Source organism: Panicum virgatum, chromosome 5N, assembly GCF_016808335.1.
Source record: "Panicum virgatum strain AP13 chromosome 5N, P.virgatum_v5, whole genome shotgun sequence".
Taxonomy (NCBI): domain Eukaryota; kingdom Viridiplantae; phylum Streptophyta; class Magnoliopsida; order Poales; family Poaceae; genus Panicum; species Panicum virgatum.
Genome location: NC_053149.1, coordinates 65,949,666 through 65,977,084, shown reverse-complemented (window position 1 = coordinate 65,977,084; position 27,419 = coordinate 65,949,666). Strand labels below are relative to the sequence as shown.

At 45.0% G+C, this 27,419-nt stretch overlaps 3 protein-coding genes across 22 annotated transcripts; 1 reads left to right on the top strand and 2 right to left on the bottom strand.

The window, feature by feature from the left end:
* The first annotated feature begins 4,190 nt into the window (after positions 1–4,190).
* Positions 4,191–7,691, top strand: LOC120673873 (protein trichome berefringence-like 7). Of its 3 annotated transcripts, none has more exons than XM_039954917.1 (4): positions 4,191–5,599; positions 6,441–6,599; positions 6,820–7,097; positions 7,380–7,691. In XM_039954917.1, exons 1-4 carry the CDS (start codon positions 4,776–4,778, stop codon positions 7,400–7,402), a joined length of 1,284 nt encoding a protein of 427 aa, XP_039810851.1. In that variant the 5' UTR covers positions 4,191–4,775; the 3' UTR covers positions 7,403–7,691. The 3 variants fall into 3 exon arrangements, 2 of the variants coding, with proteins under 2 accessions (XP_039810851.1, XP_039810850.1); XR_005674901.1 differs by having other exon boundaries at positions 4,193–5,599; positions 6,820–7,298; XM_039954916.1 differs by having other exon boundaries at positions 4,193–5,599; positions 6,820–7,691.
* Positions 7,692–12,628: 4,937 nt separating this feature from the next.
* LOC120675079 lies at positions 12,629–13,824 on the bottom strand. Its single transcript, XM_039956170.1, has 3 exons — positions 13,623–13,824; positions 13,393–13,547; positions 12,629–13,258 (listed from the first exon to the last, which is right to left on the bottom strand). Exons 1-3 carry the CDS (start codon positions 13,822–13,824, stop codon positions 12,629–12,631), a joined length of 987 nt encoding a protein of 328 aa, XP_039812104.1.
* A 9,520-nt stretch (positions 13,825–23,344) lies between these two features.
* LOC120676414 lies at positions 23,345–26,879 on the bottom strand. Of its 18 annotated transcripts, none has more exons than XR_005675821.1 (7): positions 26,585–26,673; positions 26,043–26,205; positions 25,628–25,707; positions 25,427–25,488; positions 25,264–25,342; positions 24,105–24,221; positions 23,345–23,410 (listed from the first exon to the last, which is right to left on the bottom strand). XR_005675821.1 is itself a non-coding variant. In XM_039957679.1 (3 exons), exons 1-3 carry the CDS (start codon positions 25,369–25,371, stop codon positions 23,391–23,393), a joined length of 447 nt encoding a protein of 148 aa, XP_039813613.1. In that variant the 5' UTR covers positions 25,372–25,420; the 3' UTR covers positions 23,345–23,390. The 18 variants fall into 18 exon arrangements, 1 of the variants encoding a protein (XP_039813613.1); XR_005675823.1 differs by lacking the exon at positions 23,345–23,410 and adding an exon at positions 23,866–23,903; XR_005675816.1 differs by lacking the exon at positions 23,345–23,410 and adding an exon at positions 24,307–24,423 and having other exon boundaries at positions 23,905–24,221.
* Positions 26,880–27,419: the final 540 nt, after the last annotated feature.

Below are 27,419 nucleotides of genomic sequence, written 5' to 3'. Positions count from 1 at the left end.
TCTCAACCGTCTGGGACTGCCACTTTGCCTGCTTGGCCGGTGAGCGGCGAGGAGGGGCCAGTTGGACGACGGGAAGTGATCTCGGCCGTCTGCCTAGCTCACGTTGGTAAAGGGATTTAATTGGGGGCACATTTGTTTTTTTTAATAGCTTGGTTGATCTCCAGATTTGTTAACCGGTGGACAAGGCGTGAAACTTTTTCATTTGGCGTTAACCGAGCGGCCCGGTCTGATTAGCGAAGGCGGATTAAGGAGAAACACCGTGCTCGGCCTCCGCCCCTGGATTTTGTAGCTGGAGCCTCACTTGGCACGTGCGGCGGGTGCGTGCCGCAAGTGCCGAGCTGGCGGGCAATGTACCTCGCTTTTTGCAGCAGAAAACCGTCTAGTTGGTGGAGCCTGCCACGCCACCAGCCCGCCGACCCACCGGCTTACGTGTCCACAGCCCAGCCACGTGGGTTGTGCCTGCGCTGGCAAACCAGACCGATGATCTTTCAAACCTAAAACCGAGAGGTTTTCGTGGGGGTTTTGCACCGCCAGCGCGTCCGGGCGGCGCAAGTCCACGACCAACGTACCGCAAAGAACTGGAGTGCGTTCCGCTGCCAAACCTTCTCCGCAATCTTCTGGTCTGGTTAGGAAAAGCTGAGAAGATCGTTCACGCTTCGTCCGTCTCCGTCGGCTCCTTGTTCCTACACACTTCGATTTGCTGGAGTGACGGGGCTGGGGGCCTGGGCCTTGGCGGTAGTGGAGCAAGATGCTGCTGCTCTGCACTGGTTGTCAGGCGACTAGCCCAAGCAAAGAAACGGCCGGCCCAACAGCCCTTCAATTGCGGCCGGCGATGTAACCCACACAGTCATTCCACACAGACGCTCCTCCTCGACGGGGCGACTCGCAGCGCCAGAAGGCCGGAGGCCTGGAGCGCATTGAACAACCCGCCTTCACTGAGTGAAATCAGCGGCCGGTATCCTCGTGAAATCGACGACGATGGGTGCGCGGATCGCTTCCTACCGTTTGCCGGCTAATAGGTGCGCCCGTTCTTCGCCAGCTGCGGGCGGCAGTGCGCGCTGCGGAGATGCGGGTCCCGCCGCTATTAAATGCGTGGATTCTTGCTCACCCAATCGGATTAGGCGCTGCGCCTTCTCGCCCGCCACAGCCGGCGCATGGGCAGACGCCCGCTCGGTTCTCTCTTCATTTCTCTCTCCACCACACAGACATGATTCTTGTTTGGTTTGGCAACAAAATTAGCACCCACATTTTTCCAAGAAAAAAATCTCGTATGCATGAAGTACTAAATGAAATCTATTTGCAAATTTTTTTTAGAGATAGGTGTAACTTTTCGCGACGAATCTAATGACGGTAATTAATCGATGATTAGTTACAGTGATGCTACATTAACCATCCTCTAATCGCGCAGCCAAAGACCTCATTAGATTTTTCAGGATCACTAACGCGGGGGTTCTGAAGTTGATTTTGTAAACTGACTTTGTTTGACACCGTAATTAGTGGTCAAAGTTGTTACTATTCCTAGCGCGCTATAATTATAGCGCGAACCAAACAATGCCATGAGTTAGCTATCCGCCCACCATAATACTTGTTCTAAGAGCCTGTACAAAGGAGAGACAACTGCCGTCTATTTGTGTCCAACTCAGCTCAAAATGTCAGACGTGGCGGATAAAAATATCGACGTGGCGGATGTTAAATGAAGAGAGAGGGCGTCACCGTCGTCTCTACGGCGCGGCCGCGTGCTCCGATGCGAGTCGCCGGCTCCCGAAGCGCGCTGCAGTACCTGCTGCGAGTCGTCGACGGCGGCTCCGATCCGATGCGGGCACGCGCTTTTCCTCCTCCGCATGCTTCTTCCTCCCCGCGCGCTCTTCTTCCCCCCAATCTCCCTCTCCTCCGTGTGCACGTCTCCCTCCAATTCATATCCACCGGGCACGCATCTTCCCCAATCCTCCCTTCCATCGTCGCGTACCCAAGGCAAATCACGTGAAGAAGAGACAGAACAAGACAAAGCATCGCTGGAGATTCTGGTAAATTGCTTTTGTCTCCGTTGCGGCCGCCGTCGTGACCTCCCAACGGCGTCGACCTGCTCCTGATGGAGATCTCCGATCTATATGCTAATTAGCTTTTTTTTCCCTATAAGATTATTTTAATAATCGTAATTTCCTATGTTCTATTTCATATATTCCAAACACCTCTGTCGTGGCTCTAGAAGGAGTGCCACAGCCGGGTGGCGTAGTGCACCCGCCTAATCCCAGAGGGTAGTTACTCGGGAAAGCGCAAGCGATTCGTTAGATCTACTCATGAAGCAAGAACACAAGAACACTCGGGGATTTAGAGTGGTTCGGGCCGCCGGAGCGTAATACTCTACGTCCATTGAGAGTTGTATTGTTCTTGTGTCTGTGGATAAGTTTATCCTCTACCTCCAAGTTCTTTTCCGACTTTTGTCCTTCCCTAACGGGCGTCTCCCTTTTATATTGCAAGGATGTATAGTATACCACGAAAAAGACATTAATGGTGCTACAGTGGTTGAGAATCTCTCCCCGGATACACTTCATCGCACTGCAGACTCTCTGACCGAGAGGGGTCTTCACTTGTCCCATCGGCGAGGCGCCCGTTGAGGCTGTGTAGGTTGCGGCGTAGAGTGTTGGGTCTACCGCGTAGGCATCATGATGGGCAAAACGGAGCTGTCGTGTCTAACTGGCGTAGCAGACTGACGCGCGTGGCGTGGGCGGCGCCAGCGGCTGCACTGTGCGCCTTGGTAACGCGCGATCAATAGTACAGCCTGGCAAAAGTCGCCCCGGGCTCTGCTGTGGCAGAGCGCACTTACGTCTCCCGCATTGAATGCGGTAGGTGGGGCGAGTCTTTTAGTGAAGCCTCACGATCGTGCGCGTGTACGTACCTGTGGACACGTGGCGGCTTCGGACCAGCCTCAGGCGGGGAGTTGGTTCCCTCCCCGCTGAGGGGTCCGGATAGTATATGAGGGTCCAGGCCCTCGAGGGGGATCCGGTACGCCGTAGGAGGATCCGGGGCTCCGTGGGAGGTCCGTGGCTCCGTGAGAGGTCCGGGGGGGCCGGCTGTTTGGACTGAGTGCTCCCTTCTCCGGGGCACGTGGTGTCACCGGACCCTTCCCAAGCAAGGAATGGGTCCGGGACCGTTGGCCGGGTGAGAAGGCCTCCGGACCACGGGGGTCCGGCTGTAGCCAGCGCGTAGTCAAGGATAACTATGAGGCTCTTGTCTAGACACAACAAGGGGTACCCTAGCCCATTGTACCGACAACCTCTTCTCGTATGTTCCTACATTTTTCCATTATATTTTATCATCACAATCCTAGCATATCTCTAGCTTTTCTCCAATTTCTCTATTTTAATTTAATATTATGCATTGAGAGCACAATGTAACCTACAAAGATGAAATGCACACTTGATCACAATTTTTATAGCTGAATTAAATAGCTTACAGATAGCTAGTTAGACAGCTCACTATACAAGCTGTCTTTTTAGCTGTCTGCGTGTGACATAGCAAATTAAATAGACAGTAACTGTCTAAACTGTTGTATATGCCCTAATAATCCTCCTCGTCGGAGTGGGCAACGAAGAGACCGTGGCCCGACGGCCGTCGTTCAGTTCAATTCATCAGGCAAATATAATTTCCTTGTTTGTTTGCCCTATTCTATTTCATTCTAAAAATATCTCGCATGCATGCTGTATTAAATGAAATTTATTTATAAAACATTTTCAAATATAGGTGTAAATTTTTTCGACGAATCTAATGATAATAATTAATCGATGATTTGCTACAATAATACTACTGTAACTATCCTCTAATCGTGTGATCAAAGACGTCATTAGATTTTTCAGGGTCACTAGTGCGGGACTTCTGAAGTTGGTTTTATAAATTAATTTTATTTAATACCTTGATTAACGGTTAAAATGTCACTATTAACTATCAGAGCACCAACAAACGGAGCCATGTGTTGTGCATGATAATCGCCTCCGCCTCGCTCGCCAAAAAAAGTCAAAAGCGCAATCGGGCGTGACGCGCCTCCCCTCGCGCCCCCGCCGCCGCCATGCGGCCCCCACGCGCACCCGTTCCCCACATGGCAGTGATGCGAGCAGCCGTCTTTCCTGGCCTAAGGTCTAAAGATTTCATAAAACACCTTTGGATGACCACAAGTATTTAAATCGCCCATCCACAACCACCGCGAGCGCCGCCTCAGCCCCTCGGCTCTCCTCGGACTCGGCCTTGCCGCGCGGGAGCTCACCCTCACCTTGCCACGGCAGACGGCACCACCACCATCCGCGGAGTCGCGACACGTCGGGTTCTGCTGCTAGATCGGGAGCTCTTTCGCGGGCCTGCTGCTTTTGGGTCTTGTCGCGGCAGCACCGGCGATCGCGGTCGACAGAGTCCGGTGAGTCCCTGATCTGCCCTGTCGCCTTGCATCGGCTGCCGTCGTCTTTGCCTCCCAACGACCGGCTCAGAGCTTCCTGGTCTCGGCATCTGCGCGCGGGCTTTGGACTGGGGGCAGCGCGACTCGATCCAGTCGGTTCGCCGGGCAAATTTCAATCGCGGAGGCGCCGAGGCGGAAGGTCAAACATCAAGATATTCATCGCCGGTGCTTCTGGATTGGGAGGAAGCCGCCCCGCCCGCGAGAATTCAAAGTGATTTTGGTTCGGTAGAGCTGTCAGCTGCGTGCCTTGACCCTTGAATTGGTCTGAGAGGCCGATTCGGCAGCTGGGGAGCTGTGGCATGGGAGATCGGGCGGCGGCGGCAGAGGGGAGATGGTGAGCGGGAGCTTCAGCCGGAGCACATCGGCGCGGCTCGCAGCGAGGGGCGGCGTTGGGAGCCCGCGGGTCTCCACACCGGGGGCCGCGCACCGGAATTGGTGGGCGGCGGCGCCGTCGGGGCCGTCGTTCGAGCGCGTCGCGTTCGCGTTCTTCCTGACCTCCCTCGCGCTTGTGCTCTCCTGCGCGCTGTATCTGTACGTCTTCCGGCACCCGGGCCGGGACCGTGTGGTCGCCGAGTTCGCCGGCGGCGAGAATCTCGAGTCCTGCGACGTGTTCGACGGCATCTGGGTGCCCGATGAGAGGTACCCCTTGTACAACAGCTCCCGGTGCCCATTTGCGGAGAGGGGGTTCAATTGCCTGGCCAATGGGAGGAAGGACACCGAGTATCTCAAGTGGAGGTGGAAGCCTCGGGGATGCGATTTGCCGCGGTTCAGTGCACGGTCTGTGCTGGAGTGGCTGAGAGGGAAGAGGGTCGTGTTTGTGGGGGATTCCATGAGCAGAACGCAGTGGGAGTCCTTCATTTGCATGCTCATGACTGGGGTGGATGATCCAGATACGGTATATGAGGTTAATGGCAACCAAATCTCAAAGACAATCCGGTTTTTAGGAGTGAGATTTGAGTCGTTCAACCTTAGTGTGGAGTTCTTCCGGTCTGTGTTCCTTGTGCAGCAGATTCCTGCGCTTCGCCATGGGCGTAGAAGGGTCCGTGCAATTCTCAAGCTTGATAAGTTGGATGATTTAAGTAGGAAATGGGCAGATTCAGATGTGCTCATTTTCAACTCAGGACATTGGTGGACTGCCAGCAAATTATTTGACATGTAAGTTCTCTTACTTCCATTCAGAAACCTTTTGTTCCTTGCTAATTCATAAGTTAAGTAGCAAATTTTCATTAGTCCGAGTTTTTACCAACATGAACTGTTCACATACATTGATGTTTTATCCATGGCAAGTTATATAGGCAGCACAGTGTTCCTGTGGAAGATGTCACTACTTTTTAGATCTGTAACCTCTAAGCAACTTTAGGATTAAAAGAGGCTTCGTAATGTTATTTCTCACAATAATTCAAGCAAATTATACTTACTAGTGAGTGACTGAGGATAAAAGGTTGAGAACCAGGTTACATGATTGATGTGATTGCCTTGATAGTTGGTGTTGTACTGTATCAGTTCTAGTTGTTCCTTGAAGTCATAGCAACACAAAAGTGGGTTAGGTTCTGATGTCATCTCTTTTATTATGGTTGATGTTGATACATCAGTCTTTATCTGCATACTGACTAAGTTCTATTCAGAAAAGAAATGTGACTAGGTATGATCCAAAAGCAGGCCTTATGATTTTGATGATGCCAAGTGAAGTTTAGTGCTTTTTCATTTGGCATTATATTGTTTTCTATTGTGTTGTTTTTGCTTGTTGATGTGTTCAGTGTTATATAAGAGCACTGGGTCCATTGTGTTCATGTTTCTAAGATCACTATATTGTGAACAGATAGTATGATTTTTTTTTTGGTAACATTGAGACTTTGATGGATACTCCTCAATAGAATTGGTATTATATGTTTCCTGGTTTCCTAGGCTCATAATCTAGCCTACCTCTGTGGTTGTTGATTTGCATTTATATCAACTTCAAATATGTTGGATATTCAAGTTTGATCTTTGCAAGCAGGGGTTGCTATTTTGAAGCTGGAGGTGTGCTTAAACTGGGAACATCCATTAATGCTGCTTTCAAAATGGCACTGGAAACTTGGGCCTCATGGGTGAAAGAGAGAGTTGATTTAAGACGAACGCGTGTGTTCTTCCGTACATATGAACCATCTCACTGGAGGTGTGTTTTTCTAACATACAAATAAGCTTTTCCTTGTAGAATCCTTAATTTTCTTCTTTATTGTACTCTAGAAGTAACTACAATTTGAAGTTAAGATTTAAGGTCACTACATCCTATAAGTGTCACTATGATTGTGGTGCTATTAGAAAAGGAAATTTCAACTGTGTACGAGTTATTTTGCTAAATTATACACTCATTGATAATTTTTTCATGGTTACAGTGGCTTAAATCAAAAGGTTTGTGAAGTAACAGAACAACCTACAACTGAGGCCAAAGGAGATGACCGGAGAGAATTTGGGGATATACTTGCTGATATCGTGGCAAATACAAATGTCCCTGTCACTGTACTAAATGTGACTTTGATGGGGGCCTTTAGAAGTGATGCTCATATTGGCCTTTGGAGTCATCCTAATACCATACTTGATTGCAGCCACTGGTGCCTTCCTGGAGTTCCAGATGCTTGGAATGAACTTGTATTTTCCCATCTATTGACAAATGGTGAGTTCCTTATTACGACAACATTCTTTTATGATATTTTCTTAGAGCATGTGCCCAATTAAACCAAGTAGAATACTGTGTTAGAATTGTGATGCTGATTCGTAGACCTAGTTTTCAATATTTGAGAACCTAGAAGATATATATGAGGAATACAGAGCTGTTCCATGGTTATCATTGTTGACTCCAGGAGTTTAGATAAGAGTTTCGTACTATTTTTACTTGATGAATTACTCCTGATGGAGTTGAGTGGTGATGTGATGCATTTTTCGTCTGATTCCACAGGTTGGCGAGGGCTGGTCAGCTGACTGTTGACATGATATACTTATTTTCCTTCTGTTTCATAATTTTTGTTTTATTTGCTACAAGAAGTCTCTGAGGCAGCGGCATCTTCAGGCAAGCTGTATTCATCTTTCATTTTCCCCCTCAATTGCTCACGCAGGAATGCACATCTCCTGAGACCTGAGACTTAAAAGTTTTGTATCATTTCCTCCTTTGGCTGTTTAGGCATAGACACAGATCACAGGCAAACTGTACGTAACAATAGTTCATTTACAAAATTTTGGAAATTCAATTCTTATGCATGTGACGTATTTACTGCATTTTCGTTCATGAGCACATCATCAAATGAAATAGTTATCAATAGAGTAAATTGCATCCACCATACAACAACTTGTCAGATGAGTGCAAACTGGTCCAACAACTTATAAAATGCTCAATTTAGTGCAATAACTTAACAGGTGGGTGCAGATGAGTCCAACAAATTGTAAAATGCCCAACTTAATGCAATAACTTGGCAAATAGGTGCATTCGTAGTCCAAACATTACACGGCAATGTAACTAACACAAAGTCTCAATGAAGAGTATATTCATGTTATGACAAATTATTAATTATTATTTGACCATTGATTTTTTGTGTTGCCCCTGCGTGGCAATGTATTCGGCCTGGATAAAAATCCCCACTGTTTAGAAATTAATGTTATGTCTTTACATTAATTATATTTGTATAGTGATTTAATTCTAATTAAAACTATTTAACTTGATATTCAATTTAGAAAAATTATCCCTCACTGTTTCCTATATGTTTGATTATATGCACTGTTAAACTAAAAAAGTCAATATGTTGATACAAACTATTGATACCTTTTAGGAGCTTGGTACATATATTTTTAAAGCCTCATATATTCGTTAGAAAGTAAAATTGAGCTAAATAAACAAAAAACAAATATGAGCATTGTTGAATACATGAGCAGAAGCGCAGAAGAAACCTAAGGTTTCAGGGCTCTCTTATCGCTTCAGTATTTGAGTGATGCTAATGGTGTAATTCTAAAATTAGTTTGCATTTAAACTAATAAAAATTGTATATAGTTGAAAAGCAACAGCCGGATCACCATCAATAATTTCCATTTATAAAATTTAAGAATTATTGACGTTCATCTACTTTGCTTAATATATTGTTGTTGTAATGGTGGTTAAATAATATATTATTTTTAATAAAACCATAATTAATTTATTCTGAGAATAAAATTATTGGTGTCCATTACGACACAATAATCTACGGTTAAATAATACGTTCCGACGTGAATATACTCTTCATTGTAACGTGACGTTAGCAATATATTGTTGTGTAATGTTTGGACTGTGAATGCACAAATTTATCAAATTATTGCACTAAATTAAGTATTTTCTAAGTTGTTGGACCAATCTGCACCCAATTATCAAGTTATTTTACTAAATTGAGCACTTTACACGTTGTTAGACCAATTTGCACCCACCTGCCAAGTTGTTGTACGATGGGTGCAATTTACTCTTATCAATATGCAATTTTGTGTCAAATTACTTCTTTTGCAGCTAGGAAATGAGGGTGTTGTGGCCAGGGTTCACCTAACTAGTGGGAACCGGTCCGGTTTGACCGGTTACCGGTCAAACCGGTCCGGACCGGTTCCGGTTCCGGCCGGTACCCAACCGGCCAAAATTCAAACTTCAAATTTGAATTTAAAAAAATGAAAAATGTCTAAAAATACTTCAAGGTGCGATGAATCTAATGGTGTCAAATTTTCTCAAAAATTCGTTCGTTTAACATACTTTTCGGACATTTAAAGTTAAAACAAAAAAGAAAAAGAAAAAAATGAGACGGCCCATTAAGGCCCATTTGGTAAACCGGTCTAACCGGCCGGTATACCGGTTACACATGCGATTTTAAATTTGGATTTGAATTCAAACCGGTCAAACCGGCCGGTAAACCGGTCTAACCGGTCGGTATACCGGTACGAACCGGTTAAACTGAGTTTTTTGAATTCAAATTTAAATTTGACCGATTTCTACCGATAACCGATCAAACCGGTCCGGTAAACCGGAACGGTGTCCAGTCGGGGAAAAAAACCTGGTTGTGGCTTGCGCGATTGCATCGGCGCCCCAGCGCCTGCCAACTGCCCAGGTCGGCCCCGCCGGTGCGCCGACCATTACGCTGTGAACCTGTGATCCCGTGACCGGGTCGGCAGCCTCGCAACTCGCAACAAAAGAAAAGGCTTCCGGAACATTGATGACAGAAACCTCCAATGTCACATGACGGATCAAACAACCTGCTGTGTGTGGCAGCACGCCACGGCGCGAAGGGCGCGGTACTGGACGTGCGTGATCGCCTGTCGCGGCAATATCATCGCCCTCTTGCGAACCGGCCGCTGTCGTGCCAAATTGACCAATCGATTCACTCGACTGTAGAGGCAATCAGGCAGTCCAAGAGAGGCAAAGCATGCCTTCTGCCGGGCGGCACGGTTGTACAATTTCAGTTCAAAGTGCCCCTGCCGTGCCAATGAACGCCAGCACCAGTGCCGATGAACAACACTTAGCTGAAACTTACAGAGCTCAAACTTTTGACTCGACGATTTGAATTGCTGGTTTAGAATGTGAAACTCGTAACTTAGGGATCTTGATTTGCTTCATAGTGATGTACAGTAGGGATGATAATGGATCACAGCTCTATTGCTCTCTTCACGATCCAAGTTAGCTTATATATATATATTTTAGCTCAAAACTGTACTCCCTACACATCCTTTTCTAAGACATCAAGAGAAGTCCACGCACTAAGACTGTCTCCAACAGCAGGACTCAAATTTGGAGACCTATTTGTAGTATGCGTCTCCATAAAAGAAATAGGTCACGTAACTAAAAGGGAACTTCTCCAACAGAGAGCGCAAAAGGAAAGCCCAACACACGGACTGTTTGTTTCGCGGGCGGGCGATGAAATTTTCGCGGGAGACGAAGGGGCAGGTTTCGTGCATATTGCAGGCTTGGCAAAATGGCGGGATTATATTCTCGCGCCCGGCTGCGTGTGAGAAGGGAGTTGAGCTGCTGGCGAGGTAGCCGCCAGCAACCGGCGGCACAAGTCTGGCCGTTGGCGCATGAGTCAGCCAGAACACAGGTAATCTGGTTGTTCGTTGTCACATCCACCTCTAGGGCTTGTGGATTTCACCCCCAATCCAAGTGGATTGGAGAGGATGAAAGGGTATTGGGGAGGGATTTTGACTTTTTCTAGGGATCAAATCCCTCTCGATCTCCTGCAATCCACTTGAATGGAGCCTATTTCTTGCCTGTTTTTATCACTAAATTGACTTGGCTTCTGATGTGTAATGCAGTTGTGTTGGCCATGGCTTGGAGTTATGTCAAAATGTCAATGTTCGGGACAGCCGCAGCGTCCTCCATGGACAATGAGATCATGGCCGCGGTGGCCGTCCTCACCCAGACACCAAAAAAACGCCCTTGGGGAGGTTCAGTACCAGGCCACAAGACTTACAAGCGTGATCGAATTGCAGCAAATTGGCAGCTGAATCAGGACTACTTTGTTGAACGTCCAATTTACAATGAGGAACATTTCAGGAGGTACAATTTTTGGTCTACTTTCTCTTGCCTCATGACACATTGAATTAGTTTGATAAACAATTCTAATTTTGTGCTGTAGGTTCCGTATGAGACAGGAATTATTCCTTCGGATAGTGGATGAGGTCACCGCCAAGAATAGCTTCTTCAAACAGAGGAGAAATGCTGCTGGGCAGTTAGGATTCTCTGCTCTTCACAAGTGCACGGTGGCTCTAAAGATGCTAGCATATGGAGGCCCAGCTGATGAGTTGGATGCTCATTTGAAAATGGGAGAGAGTACTGTTCTGGAGACCCTGAAGGAATTTGTTATGACTGTGATCAAGGTGTTTGGCAAATAATTTCTTCGTCCTCCGAGAAGTGAGGAGATAGACCACATATTAAGCATCAATGCGGCTAGAGGTTTTCCGGGAATGATAGGTAGCATCGATTGCATGCACTGGGAATGGTCTAACTGCCCAATTGGTTGGCAAGGCATGTACAGAGGGCACAAAGGGAAGCCAACTATAATACTTGAGGCGGTGGCGACCCAGGATCTTCGGATTTGGCATGCTCACTTTGGTTTACCAGGGTCTCACAATGACATTAATGTTTTGCATCGTTCCAATGTTTTTGATGATTTGGCTAACGGGAGGGCACCGTCTGTTGAGTTCTATGTCAATGACAACATATATTCCCTTGAATACTACCTAGCATATGGCATCTATCCAGATTGGGCTACACTAGTGAAAAGCATTCCTTTGCCGGTTAGCAACAAGCAAAAGGTATTTTCAGAGCAACAGGAGTCATGTCGAAAGGATGTGGAGAGAGCTTTTGGTGTCTTGCAGGCTAAGTGGAAAATCTTGCATAGGCCAGCTCATTTATGGAATCAAAAAGTACTTAATTCCATCATGCGTGCTTGCGTCATACTTCACAACATGGTAGTTGATGATGAGCGTGGGGTTCAGCTACCTAATGTCCACCCAGCAGAATGGCCTGGAGTGGCTAACCCACCAATTAACCAAGATAGAGAATTCCCAGGAATTGAGAAATTTGTTGATGCTCAAAACATCATTCAGGACAGAGAGACGGCAGCTCAGCTTCAAAATGACCTGATGGAACACATGTGGATGTTATACGGCCAATGCTCTGGTCCTTTTGGTCCTAATTATAGGAAGTGAAGTCTTTAGCTGTAGGTCCTACTGATAAGGCCTTCATATTTTTTTTGGCAGCTTAGAGTATTTTGTTGGCTGTCCAGCTGGTCTGCACCTTCAGTATAGAAACAAGAATTATGTACATATAGATATTTTGTTGGCAGCTTAGAGTATTTTGTTGGCTGCCTAACTGGTCTGCACGTTCAGTATGGAGAAACAGATTTAAAACATCGCTTCATATTGTTTTCTCTGCAATCATCTTTTATACAATTCTATTAAATGATGAACCATGCTAGACATAAATGGTACTCAACTGCAGTTCACAGTTTCACACAATTCATAAAATGTACTTGCTCTGCATTCAAAGTTTCACACAATACTGCAGTTCACGATTGCATATAACAGCAGTTGACAATACTACATGAAGTTCAACTCAAGTGATCCAAAGTTGCACACAATAGAAAAGTTTACAACAGATAATAGGAATACTTCCACATAATACAAAAGTTCAACACACACGCTTCTTAATTAATCTTCGTTGTTCGGGGCCGAGGGGCTGGTGAACTCTCTACGCTTCATGATTTGCATCTGCATGCCTAGATAATAGTCTTTCAGATAAGGAGGGACCTTCTCAATGTCAATCAACATAATACCAGACTCAGCTGAAATCAGTTGAGCCTCAGACTCCTCCCTAATCGCATTTTCCTTCTTTTGCTGCTGCTCAGTCATCTTCATATGCTTCTTCTGAAGCTTGAACATATCCCTTTGAATTTTAATTTTTTCATCCTTCCTACTAAGGATGGAGGCCATTTGTTGGTCTTGCTTCTGTTCGGTCTTCTCTGAGTGCTCCTGCAACCGCTGGAGGACTTCAACAGCCGTACTAGATGATGATGTATCTGTGAAGCTCTTTGACCTACGCCTCTTCGCATCATCCCTACCCTCAGGTCGTGATTCTGTGCCTGCATTTTCATTGCCAAATTCTGCAAGGCCAGCCCCAGTATGGCCTTGAGGTGGAGGAGATGACATTCCTTCAGGTGATGTAGAGTTGTTCAGCTCAAGAAACTTATTGTTCCATTTGGGCTCATCGCGAAGTTTTTTCCAACAATGCATGATGGTAAAAGGTTCTACCTTCTCATACATTTGTACAGCATCATCTATCTGCAGATATGAATATGAATATAAATTACATCAGTTACAAAATAAACAAATGGAAATTAGAGAGATGGAGGACAACATGAATAGAAGTATACCCGATCCTGTCATTTTTTTCCGCTCTCATTCAGCCTATCAACAGCTGCTTTGTGCGCACAGAACTTGCTCATCGCTTTCTGAATCAATGCCCACCTATGTTGAACTGCAATCTGGCTGCGGTTGGAGCCTTCAGGCTTATGCTCATTGAAATAACCATGCAACCTCTTGTAATAACCACCTGATGTCTGATTTACACCTGCATGTTATGCCACCATGTTATTTGGGCATCAAAGGGTCAAATATTTCATCAAAGACATTGCAAAATGATTACCAGTAATAGGGTCTTTGCTAACATTTAGAAATGCAGAACACAACACCAGGTCCTCCTCTTTGGTGAATGCCAATCCTCTCCTAGACACATTTTTCTTCTTTGCGGCCCTCTGTGATTTCGATGATGAAGGGTCCTGGGAGGCACGTTTGTTGTCAATGGAGAACCCCTGATTTGATTGCCCATTCATAGGTGGGCAGGGCATCTGGGAGGAGCTATGCATGTTGAACTAGTGATGAAAAGAACTGCTAATCATCAATATAGTTGATATCTAAATAGAAAAACCATTAGATGCATGGCTGCAATAAACCTGGGAGTTCGGAGGAACACCCAAAGATTGCAAAGCGGCAGAATAACCAAAAGCCCACTGTTGCTCAGTCCCAAAGATTTCTTCAAATTCGCCAGGGCGACCACTTGAGCCACTAAAAATGTTATCCATCGTCCTAACACAATAGAGATTCAATTAAACATAGCACAAAGTAAATAGTCACTATGTAGTACCAGTAAGCACACCATTCGATCAAATAAGGAAATGTACATGTAAACTGAAATGTCATGGTTTGTAATACTAAAAATCAGATGAAAGTCATGATTATACAACAAAGAATTAAGGCACAATCCTAGTCATGAACTCATGGTTCCTACTCATCAATTAAAAGAAACGATATACTGAACCTTTCTGAATCGGCACTCCTGTCAGAGAACCAATCCATATGCAATCAGATCAATCCTCTTGCAGCAATCCAATCATGTCCTCCCCAACCATAACCAAAAGTCACAACAGCCAAAATCAACACAACAAGGAATCACCGGCACCTCACAGGGGCTGAGACGGAGGCCTGACCATGAGGGGCGACTGCATTCTGCACGCACGACGCAGTTGTCTGCAAGCAGATGCCGGGTACAGCGGCTGAGCCAAGGGCTGCAAGGAAAGGGCAGGAAATGGGAGTGGGGGAGGGGAGGGGAGGAGATCCGGAGCAAGGTGCACCATGCAACGCCATGCGGCCATGGCGGCGTGCGAGCAGCACGGCCAAATATAGGCGCAGCATGCGGCAGCATGCGGCCTTGCCAAAAATCCCGAGGGTGCTAGCGGCCGGTGCTAGATCCATGGGGAGAGAGGAGAGATGGAACTAGGGACGAAGGAGGGCGGGGCTGCGAGATCCATACCTGTGAAGCCGAGCTCCGTGCAATCTCGCCGGCGGCGAAGCTTTCCTTCCCGCGAAACAGCTGTGCCGAAGCTTTCCTTCCCGCGAAACGGCTGCGCCAGATATTTTTGTCGAGGAGAGAGACGGGTTGGAGGATGCTTATTTGGGTTCTCAGTGGTGTGCGACGCAAAATAGGTCACCTGTTTGCATACTCTGTTGGAGGACGTTTTTTCTACCCATAATACTGTGCATCACGTATTTATGGGTTTGGGTCACCGTTTGCCTACTTTATTGGAGACAGTCTAAGGAGAACCTTGGATCCATGTGAATGCCAATTACTCCAATCCTATTAACTTCCTTTTGCACAGCCCCATGCAATGATTACTCCAGCAAAATATTTTAAACCAAGCTAATTCACCAATGATTTAATCATGCATGCATGCATAACTCTTTCGTTTTCCTGCTCGAGAATTAATTACCGTTATTGGAACACACACACCTAACAAACTGGTCGAAATGAAAAACCACAATAAGCCTAATTGTAACGAACATGGCACCTTTTATGCCATTTCGAGTGATATTGGTGATCGAATGACAACGCAATCAATGGGACTAACGGTTTTGTTAAGTGAACATTTCTAGATCCCAGGGATGAAGTAAAAAGACCATACAAAGCAATACACGAAGAAAGAACTCAAAGAAACGCTGAATTGGATGAGTTCTGCAGAAAACAGGAGCACCGGAAGAACCGATGCATGTAGCATCGGTGCATCCGATGGTTGTCGGAAGTTCCGACACCCTGGCATCGGTACAAGTCTGAGCACCAAATGGAGATCAAGCGAAGACCAAGTCAAGATAGCTAGGTCACCGGTTGAACCGACGGCGTCAAACTAGGCATCGGTGCATTTGATGTATTATGTTCCAGAGACGATGTCAAGCACACAGGAGCCAAGCCTTCAGCACCGGTTGAACCGGTGATGCATCGAAGAATAGCACCGGTGTAATGACGTCAGCAGAAGAGAAAGATGCCAACTGCTAGTTGAGTGCTGTGAGTGACCGGTTTAACCGACACCCAGTCATCGGCTAAACCGATGGTGCTGCAGACAGTGCGTCAGAAGCTCAACGGCTACTTCAGGTCTGAGAGTGATCGGATGAACCGACGCCACCCCATGCAGAGGCATCGGTTCATCCGATGGTATGCTGATTTCTGCTGACCGTTGGAGCAACGGTTACAAGAATTGGTGGCCTATATATACGCCTCACCCCGGCCATTTGAAGTTTGCTGGAGTTGCTGGATATCCCACTCACACCCAAGAACACCTCCAAGCCATCCAAGAGCATAAAGATCAAATCCTTAGTCCTTAGCACAAACTTTGTGAGTGTTAGTGCTAGGTTAGCTCTTGAGTGAGTGATCAAGCAAGGTTTAGATCCTTGTGCTGTGGTTCTAGAGTGAACCATCCTTGTATCTTGGTGCGCCGGCCATCCTTGGAGCTTTGGTGGCTCGCCGGCAAGTCAACAACCCTCCGGCTTGGTGTGGAGCGGCGTCAACAACATTGTGCGGGAGACGGAGACCCCTCCTTCGTGGGCAATCTCCCTTAGTGAAGATAGGGATCAAGGTGACCGTGATTGTGTTCACAGAAGAGACTTGATTGCCAGGAAGCGATACTCTTTGTGAGTGCTTCAACAACGTGGACGTTGGGGCGCCTTTGTGGCAATCCGAACCACGGGATAAATTCTCGTGTCAAGAGTTCGCTTCCTCTCATCACTTTATTTAAGCTTCCGCATTTCATATTGCAACTTGTGTGCCTTTACTTTCTTAGTGTAGTATCTTGTTAGGATTGGCTATAGATTGCAAAGCTTGTTTTAGTGTAAGTTTTCTGCAAACTAGTTGAAGCCATAGGTTAAGATTTTAAAAGTGCCTAATTCACCCCCTCCCCCTCTTAGGCTAGAGCACCCGATCGCTTTCAAGTGGTATCAGAGCCGGGACTCACTTCTCTCACAAAGAAAGCCAATTCCATTGGCAAATTTGTGTTTACCGGCTCATTAGATCGGTAGGCTTCACCGCCTAGTGAGTTAGCTCTTAGGGGAAAAAGATGGATCCTTTTAGGCCCGCTCCATGGTTCGACGGCACGGGCTTTCAACGCTGGAAGGTTTTGATACAAGCCCATCTCCAAGCGACGGGGCTAAATATTTGGAGAGTTGTGAGTGAAGGTGTAAAAAATAATGGTCAACAAGAGAATCAATATGATGTTACCGCTAAATGCATAATCTTGTCTTCTTTTAGTGACAATGTGTTCAATCGGGTTTATTCTTGTGAAAATGCTAAAACGCTATGGAAGACTATCATTGTGAACCATGAGGGCACGGAGGATGTTGTCAACGAAAAATATCATGTTCTCATTGATAAGCTTAATAGCTTTGAGCAACTTGATGATGAGAATGCCGAATCTATGTACTCACGTTTGAACACTCTTGTAAATGAGATTAATTCCTTAGGTGTGAAGCAAATTGAAGATTTGGAACTCATTCGCAAGATCCTTCACTCACAACGAAGGCCGGACTATGATTTGGCGACCACAATTCTATATGAGAAAGAGCTCGACACAATGACACCAAATCAAGTCCTCAACAAAGTGATCACCCATGAGCTACGCAATGATATCAAGACAAAAGTGTCATATTCTTCACCAACACATAGTGCACTTGCATGCAAGCAACTCAAGAAGTTGAAGAAGATGGTCATCAAAGATAGCTCAAGTGATGAGGAAGAAAAGGATGCAAGAAGCTCCTCAAGTGATTATAAAGAGTCAATGCACCCCAACCTCTACAATCAAGTAAAGAAGATGAACAAATGCTTGAAGGAAATCAACTCAATGGGGTATATGGTCTTCCTCAAAGATTGGCCTCACCATCAACTTATGAAGGTTGAGAAGAAGTTCAAGAAGAACAAGCAAAAGAAGGAGAAGAAGCCCAAGCATGAATCATTTGTCATATTTGGTAAATGGGTTAGTGGTGGTGAAGAATCAAGTGCAAATTCAAGTGATGAATCAAAAAGGAAATTCACCACCCGCATGGGATCATCATCCAACACTTGCTTTATGGCCAAAAGTATGGATAGCGATGTAAGTGATGATGACTCCGACTCTCCTTCAATTGATGAACTTCTTGACCTTGTACATGAGCACCAAAAAGTCATTAAGAAGCAATCAAAAGAAATTAAAAACCTTAATGCTCTCAATGATCTAAATGCTTCTCTTGCTACAAATTGAGAAGATTTAATGTGCAAATTCAAATTGCTTAGCAAGGAGAATGAAGAGCTCAAATTAAAATTTGAGAGCATTAATGATACTAATGACTCTCTGGAAATGAAGCAAACTATCCCTTGTGCAATTTCTATCTCTAGGGTAGATGCTTCAACTTCTTGCATTGATTTAATTGACGATTCTTGCTCTAACCCTTGCAATGAGAAATGCTATGAGAATGTTGTTGTAGAATCATGTGATGATATCATTGCCAAGAAAAATGATGAGCTCAAGCAAGAAGTGGAAAGGCTCATGAAGGACTTGTATAGATTAAAGGGCAAAGGCATAGAGAGCAATGTCCAACCTTCTCAAGATAACCGTGAAGACATGGTGAAGAAACTTGAGAAGAGGTCCCCCATGACTTGCTCAAAGTGCCACAAGTCCAACAAGTGTCCTCAACCAAGGAAGAAGCTTCCGGATGAGAAGAACAAAAAGAAACTCACAATCAAGAGTTCTCTCATCTACACCAAGCCCAACCGGAGGAACAAAAGCAATAGCACCTCCTATGTGATCAAAAAGAAAACCAATGGCAAGGTGATTGCTCACAAGGTTGGGAAGAAGGAAAGGAGTTGGAACCGCCCCATTTGGGTGCCCAAAGAAATAATCACTAACATGAAGGGCCTCAAATGGTGTGAGTTCCAAAGGAGACTTGAAGCCCAATAATGGCTTCGGGAGATTTGGAGACTTAGCTTACAAGTTGAAGTGGAAGTTCAAGTCAAAACAAACTAAGCTCACAACTTGGATATTTGTTGCCCAAGTCCCCTATAAGGTAATGGTAGCTAGATTTCAATTCAAGCATCATGTAGCTCCATTACTTTTGCTAGGATGTTTGCATATTGCATCTCCTAGTGTTATATATGGTGGGTTGTTTGTGTCATGATTCTAACCTATGAGCAACCTACATGGTTTGATAAATGTGTAGAAAGCTACACAAAGTTACCCTTCATGGTGCATGAACCTCATGAGGTATGTATTTAATTTGTGTACCATGAACACAAACTATAGGGTCCTAATTGTGTCAAAATCAATGTGCATACATTTGCTTGGTGATTCAAACACTAAATGCACACATTTAGGGGGAGTTCACTCTATGGTTTGTGATTTTGAGACTAACATGTTTGCAAGTTCATCTTTTGTAGTCTCATGTGGAGTTAACACTTTAAGAGAATGTTTCTCACGATCAATGTGAACAAACAACTCTATTAGAGTGATTAGATAAATTGTGCTTTCATGCATATTGAGTCATGCTCTATGGAACTTAAATGCTCATATCTAAGTTCATATGCTATGTGCTCATATATTTGCTTAATCTTGGTGTACCAAGTGCTCTTTGTTTAAAGACTTTCAATTGGTTGCAAGTCACTTTCAATTGGTACATGCAAGGTAAACAAAGTGACCCCCGGAGGTATGCAAGGTTCTAAACTCATTCAATTGGTATAATTGTCTTTTTCTTATCTTTTTTAGAGCTACCTCCGTGCACAATATGATCTAAGCTTTCTTGTTGAATCTTTTAGTTGTACGCTTGTTTTTCACATTATCATTTTGTGCACATACTCATGGAAAGCTTAGCTCATGTCATGTTAGTTTCGTGATTTTGTGATCCACCATAGTAAATTTTCAATTGGTATCTTCATTGATATCATACAATTGGATCATAAGTCATGAAACTAACTCTCTAGGCTACTAATCTTCTCTTGAGCTATATTGTTTTGCAAGACCTTTTAGGTGATTTGATTCCAAAGGGGGGAAAATACGGATCAAAGCAATGCATGTTCCCAACAAAGAGGGAGAGATGTTCCCAAGAAGGAAAAGTATATTCCAAAAAGGAAAAATGCCGACTGGATCAAGTAAACATATGAGAGAAGAGTAGCAAATATGGGGAGGAATAAAGGGGGATCATGGTCTTAGGGGGAGGCCAAACCGTCATTGGATGATGGTAAGCATTCAAGCAAGTATAAGTGGTTCAATTTATCAATTTTTGCAAATTTTATGCTTGCTTTGATTGTGTTGTCATCAATCACCAAAAGGGGGAGATTGTAACAAACATGGCATCTTTTATGTCATTTCGAGTGATTTTGGTGATCGAATGACAACGCAATCAATGAGACTAATGGTTTTGTTAAGTGAACATTTCTAGATCCCAGGGATGAAGTAAAAAGGCCATACAAAGCAATACACGAAGAAAGAACTCAAAGAAACGCTGAATTGGATGAGTTATGCAGAAAATAGGAGCACCGGAAGAACCGATGCATGTAGCATCGGTGCATCCGATGGTTGTCGGAAGTTCCGACGCCCTGGCATCGGTACAAGTCTGAGCACCAAATGGAGATCAAACGAAGACCAAGTCAAGATAGCCAGGTCACCAGTTGAACCGACGGCGTCAAATTAGGCATCGGTGCATTTGATGTACTATGTTCCAGAGACGATGTCAAGCACACAGGAGCCAAGCCTTCAGCACCGGTTGAACCGGTGATGCATCGAAGCATAGCACCGGTGTAATGACGTCAGCAGAAGAGAAAGAGGCCAACGGCTAGTTGAGTGCTGTGAGTGACCGGTTTAACCGACACCCAGTCATCGGCTAAACCGATGGTGCTGCAGACAGTGCGTCAGAAGCTCAACGGCTACTTCAGGTCTGAGAGTGACCGGATGAACCGACGCCACCCCACGTAGAGGCATCGATTCATCTGATGGTATGCTGATTTCTGCTGATCGTTGGAGCAACGGTTACAAGAATTGGTGGCCTATATATACGCCTCACCCCGGCCATTTGAAGTTTGCTGGAGTTGCTGGATATCCCACTCACACCCAAGAACACCTCCAAGCCATCCAAGAGCATAAAGATCAAATCCTTAGTCCTTAGCACAAACTTTGTGAGTGTTAGTGCTAGGTTAGCTCTTGAGTGATCAAGCAAGGTTTAGATCCTTGTGCTGTGGTTCTAGAGTGAACCATCCTTGTATCTTGGTGCGCCGGCCATCCTTGGAGCTTTGGTGGCTCGCCGGCAAGTCAACGACCCTCCGGCTTGGTGTGGAGCGGCGTCGACAACATTGTGCGGGAGACGGAGACCCCTTCTTCGTGGGCAATCTCCCTTAGTGAAGATAGGGATCAAGGTGACCGTGATTGTGTTTACGGAAGAGACTTGATTGCCAGGAAGCGATACTCTTCGTGAGTGCTTCAACAACGTGGACGTAGGGGCGTCTTTATTGCAATCCGAATCACGGGATAAATCCTCATGTCGAGAGTTCGCTTCCTTTTATTCCTTTATTTAAGCTTCCGCATTTCATATTGCAACTTGTGTCTTTATTTTTTTAGTGTAGTATTTTGCTAGGATTGGCTATATGTTGCTAAACTGTTTTGGGATGAGGGTTTCACACTAAGGTGAACCGTAGATGTACATCTAGATAGCTTGTTTTAGTTTAAGTTTTGTGCAAACTAGTTGGAACCGTATGTTAAGATTTTAACAGTATCTAATTTATCCTTCCCCTCTTAAGCTAGAACACCCGATCGCTTTTACTAACATATGGGTCCCAAGGGAGTATAAGTTTAGGGCCGGGTCCGACCCAGGAGCGTAAACCAACAATCCTTTTTTTTTTTTGCAAGGTTGTAAACCAACTATCCTTACTAGTAACTAGTAGCCAGTAGCTATGCGAGTTTCCAAGGGCACGAAAAGTGGTTTCAATGGCATCTTTAGATCCTGACTAGTATTTGGAACATTGAACAATTGTGAATCGTCCTCCTAGTGACCACAAAGTTCAGCATTAGACACGGCTAAAACAAAAGGTGACCATCATGTTATTTTACATGTAGGCCATTATGTGGCTTATGTTTTTTTTCCACTCTGTTTATTTGGCTTGTCAGCTAATCAATCACCAGTGCTTTAAATTAGCACAAGCTACCGACCACCGCCAAGCTTTATCACCAAAATACTCAAATAGCTCCTCGTCCTTCCCCGAACAGTTAGACCAAAGGGCCTGGACAAGAAGTCTTTTTTCACAAACATGTGACTGGCCATTTCTGTCTGCATTCTCCTATGGCATTTTATTAAGAGTTTGTGGGTGGTGGTGGTGGTTCTAGTTGCAATAAATTAATGGGAGGGCCAGCTCGTGCTAACCAAGCGAGCTTGGAGAATAGATGTGCACATATGGCGAACGTGGTGACAATGGCTACTTGTATAGATTGGATCGGCATCATAGTCGTTCAGGAGTGGCGTTGACAACCTAGGTAAGATCCGTTCTGTATGGCCGAGTGTGGCTGTTAGTTGGTACTGATTTGTTTTCAGAGAAAAAGTACAATTTGTTGTTCGGCTAAGTGTGGCTGATAGCTGGTACTAATTTGTTTTTAGAGAAAAGTATAGTTTGCTGGCTACTGGCTAGTGGCTGATACTGAGTTGGTGTGAGAAAAAAATACTGCTGACTAGTTAGCTGACAAACCAGCTGAACAGAGCTCGAACGAGGTAGAAGTTAAATGAATACGTCTATTTGAAACAAATGCTATATCGTGGTCTAAATCATACATCATGTAAACATTTTTTTTTATCTTAACACCGCAATTTGGTAACATTTGTCTAAACACCGCAATGGCAAATAATGGGGTGCAATACGGAGTACTCCAGCGTCTGCGTCTACCACATATTTTTTTAGCTATAGCCTACGGTGCCATAGGTAACTATTGGTATTAGTGGTCGCGTTACCATCAGGGACACTGAAGCATGTAATCAAATCGATAAAAATGGGAGCAAAATCAACCGGAGGATTCACACCCCCGCCGGGCATGAATGCTTTCGTCCTACTTTCCGTTACATTTGCATCTACTAGTAAGGTGCCCGTGCTAACGCCACGAGTAAATTTCAAACGTACACAAAGCAATACATGTTGTAGCTTTTGCTTTTGCCGAATCCCTTCCAAGCATACCGCAGCTTTTGCTTCCTCAACATCCCTGCAATGGGACACAGAACACGTCATCCAGTTAATTTGGTTGCCCATGTCTTATCTCGGATAGTTAGCTTGCCTGTGCTATCGCTATGGGTGACACTTCATCCATACACATCAAAACAATGAAAAGAGAAAATATATATGTTTCATTCGATTTAGATAGTATGTTCTTACGATACTCTCAGGCCTTTAGAAGTATAGATGAACTCGCAGATCGTATAAAAACAAAATCAGGAGCTAGCTACCTTGTACAGCAGGAAGCAAATTTCCTTTTCTGCTCTTCCTATTCTGATGGAGAAGCTCATTTCTGCTCTCTTCTCTCTCAAGCAACTCACACAGCAAGAAGCAACCTCTTTGCTTGGCTATATTCTTATCCAGTAGCTACCTTGTGTATCACTACCAGAATCCAGAGGTATCTGATTCATCAAATCCAAAAAAATGGGAGGCACATTAAATTCAGCTGTACACACATCCTACTTGACCATAATCATCAGATAATTGATGCAGGTGTATAAAATAATTTCGTGTATAGAGCAATATACAACACATCTGTAAATGTATACATCATAAATCAATATAGAGCAATAATTTCGTGTATACATCATATCAGTAAAAAACAATATAATGCTAAGAACTATCTGTAAATGAAGGATCTCAGAATGGTGAGAAGCATGTTACCAGCGGATTAAAAAAGGGTCAGTTGGATCCATGCCACTACAATTTCACGATTTTTGATTTCATGTTGAAATCGATGCCATTGAGTGCCATGATTTTCAACGTGAAACCCAATTTCATGGAGTTGTGGTGGCATGAATCGAATTTTCCCCTAGGTCAGTTGGATCCATGCCACTACAATTTCACGATTTTTGATTTCAAAAAACATGTTGGCATATCCATGATGCAGTGTGGCTGAAAAAAACATGTCTAAGATTTGGGATAACACAAATCATAATTGTATAATTGTTGCTCCGCATCAACAAACACCTAAATAACACTTGTGTTTATGCTAGAGCATACCAGAAAGATGCACATCACCAAATAACTTTCCAAAGGTATTACATTTAGATTACAAGTTCTACAGCTGTTCCGAATGAGAGAATGATTTACCACCTCTCAATTGCACAATTGCATCCCATTCTTTGACGATCTCATCTATCTTGTCGCCAAAAAGTGTATCACTCTGAAGGAAGTGCTCAGCATCTTCAAGGTCAACGGTTTGGCCTGCCTCTGTCAAGGTGGAAAGTAAGGGTAAGCGGATAGCAGAAGGTTCAAACCAGTGCTCTAGTAAGTAAAGTTCCAAAATCGTACACACATGTAGAAAATGTAAGGCACAGGTAACAAGGGGGCAAGCACATGCAAGGGCCAATTCTTTGGCTTCAGCATACTCCTTTGACAATTTCTTGATGCTATCAAGCTCAAACTCCGCACCCTGGAGGTAGATGAAATGTGTCTAGTAATAGAAGTGCATTTGCATAAATTTTCTCATCACAAAAAGAACGGACTGGCAGGCTGCCCCTGAAGTTATGATGTTATATTTCCAACCCATTAACACAGCATAACAATTCTCGAATCAGGCCTTAAGGAAATTAAGAGGAAGCAAAGGTCCATCTTAATGAGATTATGTTCAAATAAAACTGGAAGGATCATAACCTCACAGGAAGTGTGTAAACTGCAAATCATGAAGTAGTGTAAATGCAGTGTCTCACTGAGTGTGCATCAGTGAGGTGAAAAATATGTCACCAATCTTATTTATGTATCCATAGGTGCAAATTACTTGAAACACCAACACAAGGATAAAAAACCATACTAAAAACTCATGTTGTTGTGTCAATAATCTAAGTACTCTTTGGTGCAATATACTGAAAATACAAATGCTAATGCTTGACTTCACACTGGCAAAAATCACATACTTGTCACAGGCAAATTTGACTCGTTTATTCTGCAATGCAGTCAAGCCCTTGACCTGCTTCTCACTGCCATCACACCCAGCAAATTCATGTAGCCAAACAAAAACATGCCTTTGTCCAGCATCCTTTTGACAAGGGCTGGCACGAGTTGCACTCCATTTTGCTTACCCTTAATGACAACGTTTCAACAGAGAAAAAGTTTCATGTATTAACATTCCATTTCAGAAGCACCAAATTATTGGCCTAAAAATATATGCCACAAACATGTTGTGCCCATAAGAACATCCCCTCAGAAGCATTTCCTAAAACATAATGTGCCCATAAGAATGTGAAATCACACTAATCAGAGTAGGGGACTCCACCTCTCGAGAGCCATAGACAGCAACAATGACCCAGGTGTTGCCCATCTCAACCAGCGCCGACCAAAAATACCATGGATAGCTGAAAAAACACCATTGCCATGTATACATGAACAGACTATAGGCATGGACATATACCAAAAGGAAGGAAAAGGGAAGAGCTCACCTAGGCAGCAGCAAGCTTGTTGAGGTGTCACTGGTAGACTGTGGAAGTTAATTTTGTTACCGCTGCGAGCAAATCAAATCATAAAGTACTGCATATTAGTCCAGTAGTGTAAGAGAACGCGAACCAGGTCCATAGCAATGTGGGCATCATGTTTTGCTCGTGGGAGTTAGCAAGAACTTGATCTTTTATATGGTAGCTTACCATTGGAGCTTGATAACATGTCATGGCATCATCTTGTGATTCTTCTACCTTGCAGTTTACCGTCGGTCTTGACCTTGATGCTGTTAGAAGACAATGCCCCAGAAAATCGCAGTTAGCTTGATTATGTGATTTACCTTGCCCCCAAAGTTTCTTTCTTTTTTACAATCACCTCAGTGGTGCTCTACAAATCTGATTGGAACAGGAGGAAAAGACATACTGTGAACGCCATATGAGGAACCAATTCCATTTGTATGCATATACATATACTGGATTTATTAGGCAATAAGCAAATGATGATCCAATTGCAAATTAGTTCTCTAATTTTTAAATTACTTACCATAGACTGTTGCATTTCATACCCACACACAAAATGAAATCAGCCCATGTGCAGGTTCAGATGAAAAAGAAACCGTACCTCTTGATGAGGTAAGAGCTCTATTAGCTTCTTTACTCTTTGTGGGATTTGCCATATCTCACGAACTATGGGCTTCATTGTGGAAGTTACTTCTCCAATGCTTATGGTAATGCCTTGCTGCTGAAATAGTTGACTCTTCTCAGCTCTATTCAAGAAGAATGCCCTACAGGACACATGAAACAGAAACACTTTAAGAAAGGTGGTGACTAATCAACATGCATACAAATGATGCTGCCAGCTAGTTTCCTAAATACAAAATAGAAAACCTGAAAACTTATGCTTGGTCAGCAGAATATAAAATCTGCCACTCCATCCAGCATTGCAAATTGCAATCAAAATATTTGCATTGTCTATGACGGAACAATTCGATAACATTGGCCACCATTGTAACTATCTTGTGCAAGAAAAAAAAAGTAAAAGACAATTAGACTCAGAACCTACAGACTGGCACGCACACATTTGGTACATATCTTCACATCTAAACATATGCTATTATTAGTCAGTCAATCGTTGGTTAGTATTTTGCATAATCATCTATTCACCTGTCTGCAGTCTTGGTACTGGAGCTCCAGCCTACCTGCTCTGTGTTTCGATCGGCAAATCCATAGAACTCATGGGAAACTACCACTCAAAAAGGAGGCATCACTACAGCACTACCACAACAGCAAGAATCAGCATCGCTGCAGATCCAGTCAAAAAAAAAACATAGCTGCAGGTGAAATCGAGCAAGTCCCATCTACTCACCTTCAGCTCTCTTCAGGGCGCTCGATGGGTGCACCTCCTTTTGAGTGGTAGTCGGATCCTGCGCCTGCGCGCGTGCTGGCGGCGGCGGCCGAACCCGCGCGCGTGCCGGCGGCGGCGGCCGAACCCGCGCGCGTGCCGGCGGCGGCGGCCGAACCCGCGCGCGTGCCGGCAGCGGCGGCCGAGCCCGCCTGCGGGCCACGGCATCGGCGGACGAACCTGCTCGCGGCCGTGCCCCTCCCTCGCCAGCGCCTCGTTCCGCCCCTCCTTCACGGCTCCCCGGCGCTCGTGTCGCCGTCCCCCTCCTTCCGCGACGCGTCGGACCCGGAGGCGGACCCGGAGGCGGCCGCGGCCACGGCCGGACACGGCCACGGGCGAGGCCCGAGGCTTCAGGCCGGCGCAGGAGGCGGCCGCGTCGGACCCGGAGGCCGCCGCGGCCACGGGCGGAGGAGGCGCAGGCGTAGGCGGCCACGGGTGGAGGCCACGGCCGGACTCGGCGCAGGGTGCGGTTCGCGACGGCCGGAGGCGGCGTAGGGGCCGGCTGCGGGCGAGGCGGAGCCGCGGAGGTGGGCGCTGGAATTGGAAGCCGGCACGCGGGATCCCGCCGGGAGGAAGAAGAAGCGCCACTACTTTTGG

Excerpts from the sequence above, each read along its gene's own strand:
- LOC120673873 (XM_039954916.1), top strand. The coding sequence starts at position 4,776 with ATGGTGAGCGGGAGCTTCAGCCGGAGCACATCGGCGCGGCTCGCAGCG. Across the intron at positions 5,600-6,440 it reads GCCAGCAAATTATTTGACAT|GGGTTGCTATTTTGAAGCTG; the intron begins GTAAGTTCTCTT and ends CTTTGCAAGCAG. Across the intron at positions 6,600-6,819 it reads TATGAACCATCTCACTGGAG|TGGCTTAAATCAAAAGGTTT; the intron begins GTGTGTTTTTCT and ends TCATGGTTACAG.
- LOC120675079 (XM_039956170.1), bottom strand. The coding sequence starts at position 13,824 with ATGCCCTGCCCACCTATGAATGGGCAATCAAATCAGGGGTTCTCCATT. Across the intron at positions 13,548-13,622 it reads TAGCAAAGACCCTATTACTG|GTGTAAATCAGACATCAGGT; the intron begins GTAATCATTTTG and ends CATAACATGCAG. Across the intron at positions 13,259-13,392 it reads TCTGTGCGCACAAAGCAGCT|ATAGATGATGCTGTACAAAT; the intron begins GTTGATAGGCTG and ends TCATATCTGCAG.
- LOC120676414 (XM_039957679.1), bottom strand. The coding sequence starts at position 25,371 with ATGTATACATGGCAATGGTGTTTTTTCAGCTATCCATGGTATTTTTGG. Across the intron at positions 24,424-25,263 it reads CTGTCTATGGCTCTCGAGAG|GGTGCGGAGTTTGAGCTTGA; the intron begins GTGGAGTCCCCT and ends ATCTACCTCCAG. Across the intron at positions 23,411-24,104 it reads TGCAATTGTGCAATTGAGAG|ATACCTCTGGATTCTGGTAG; the intron begins GTGGTAAATCAT and ends TTGATGAATCAG.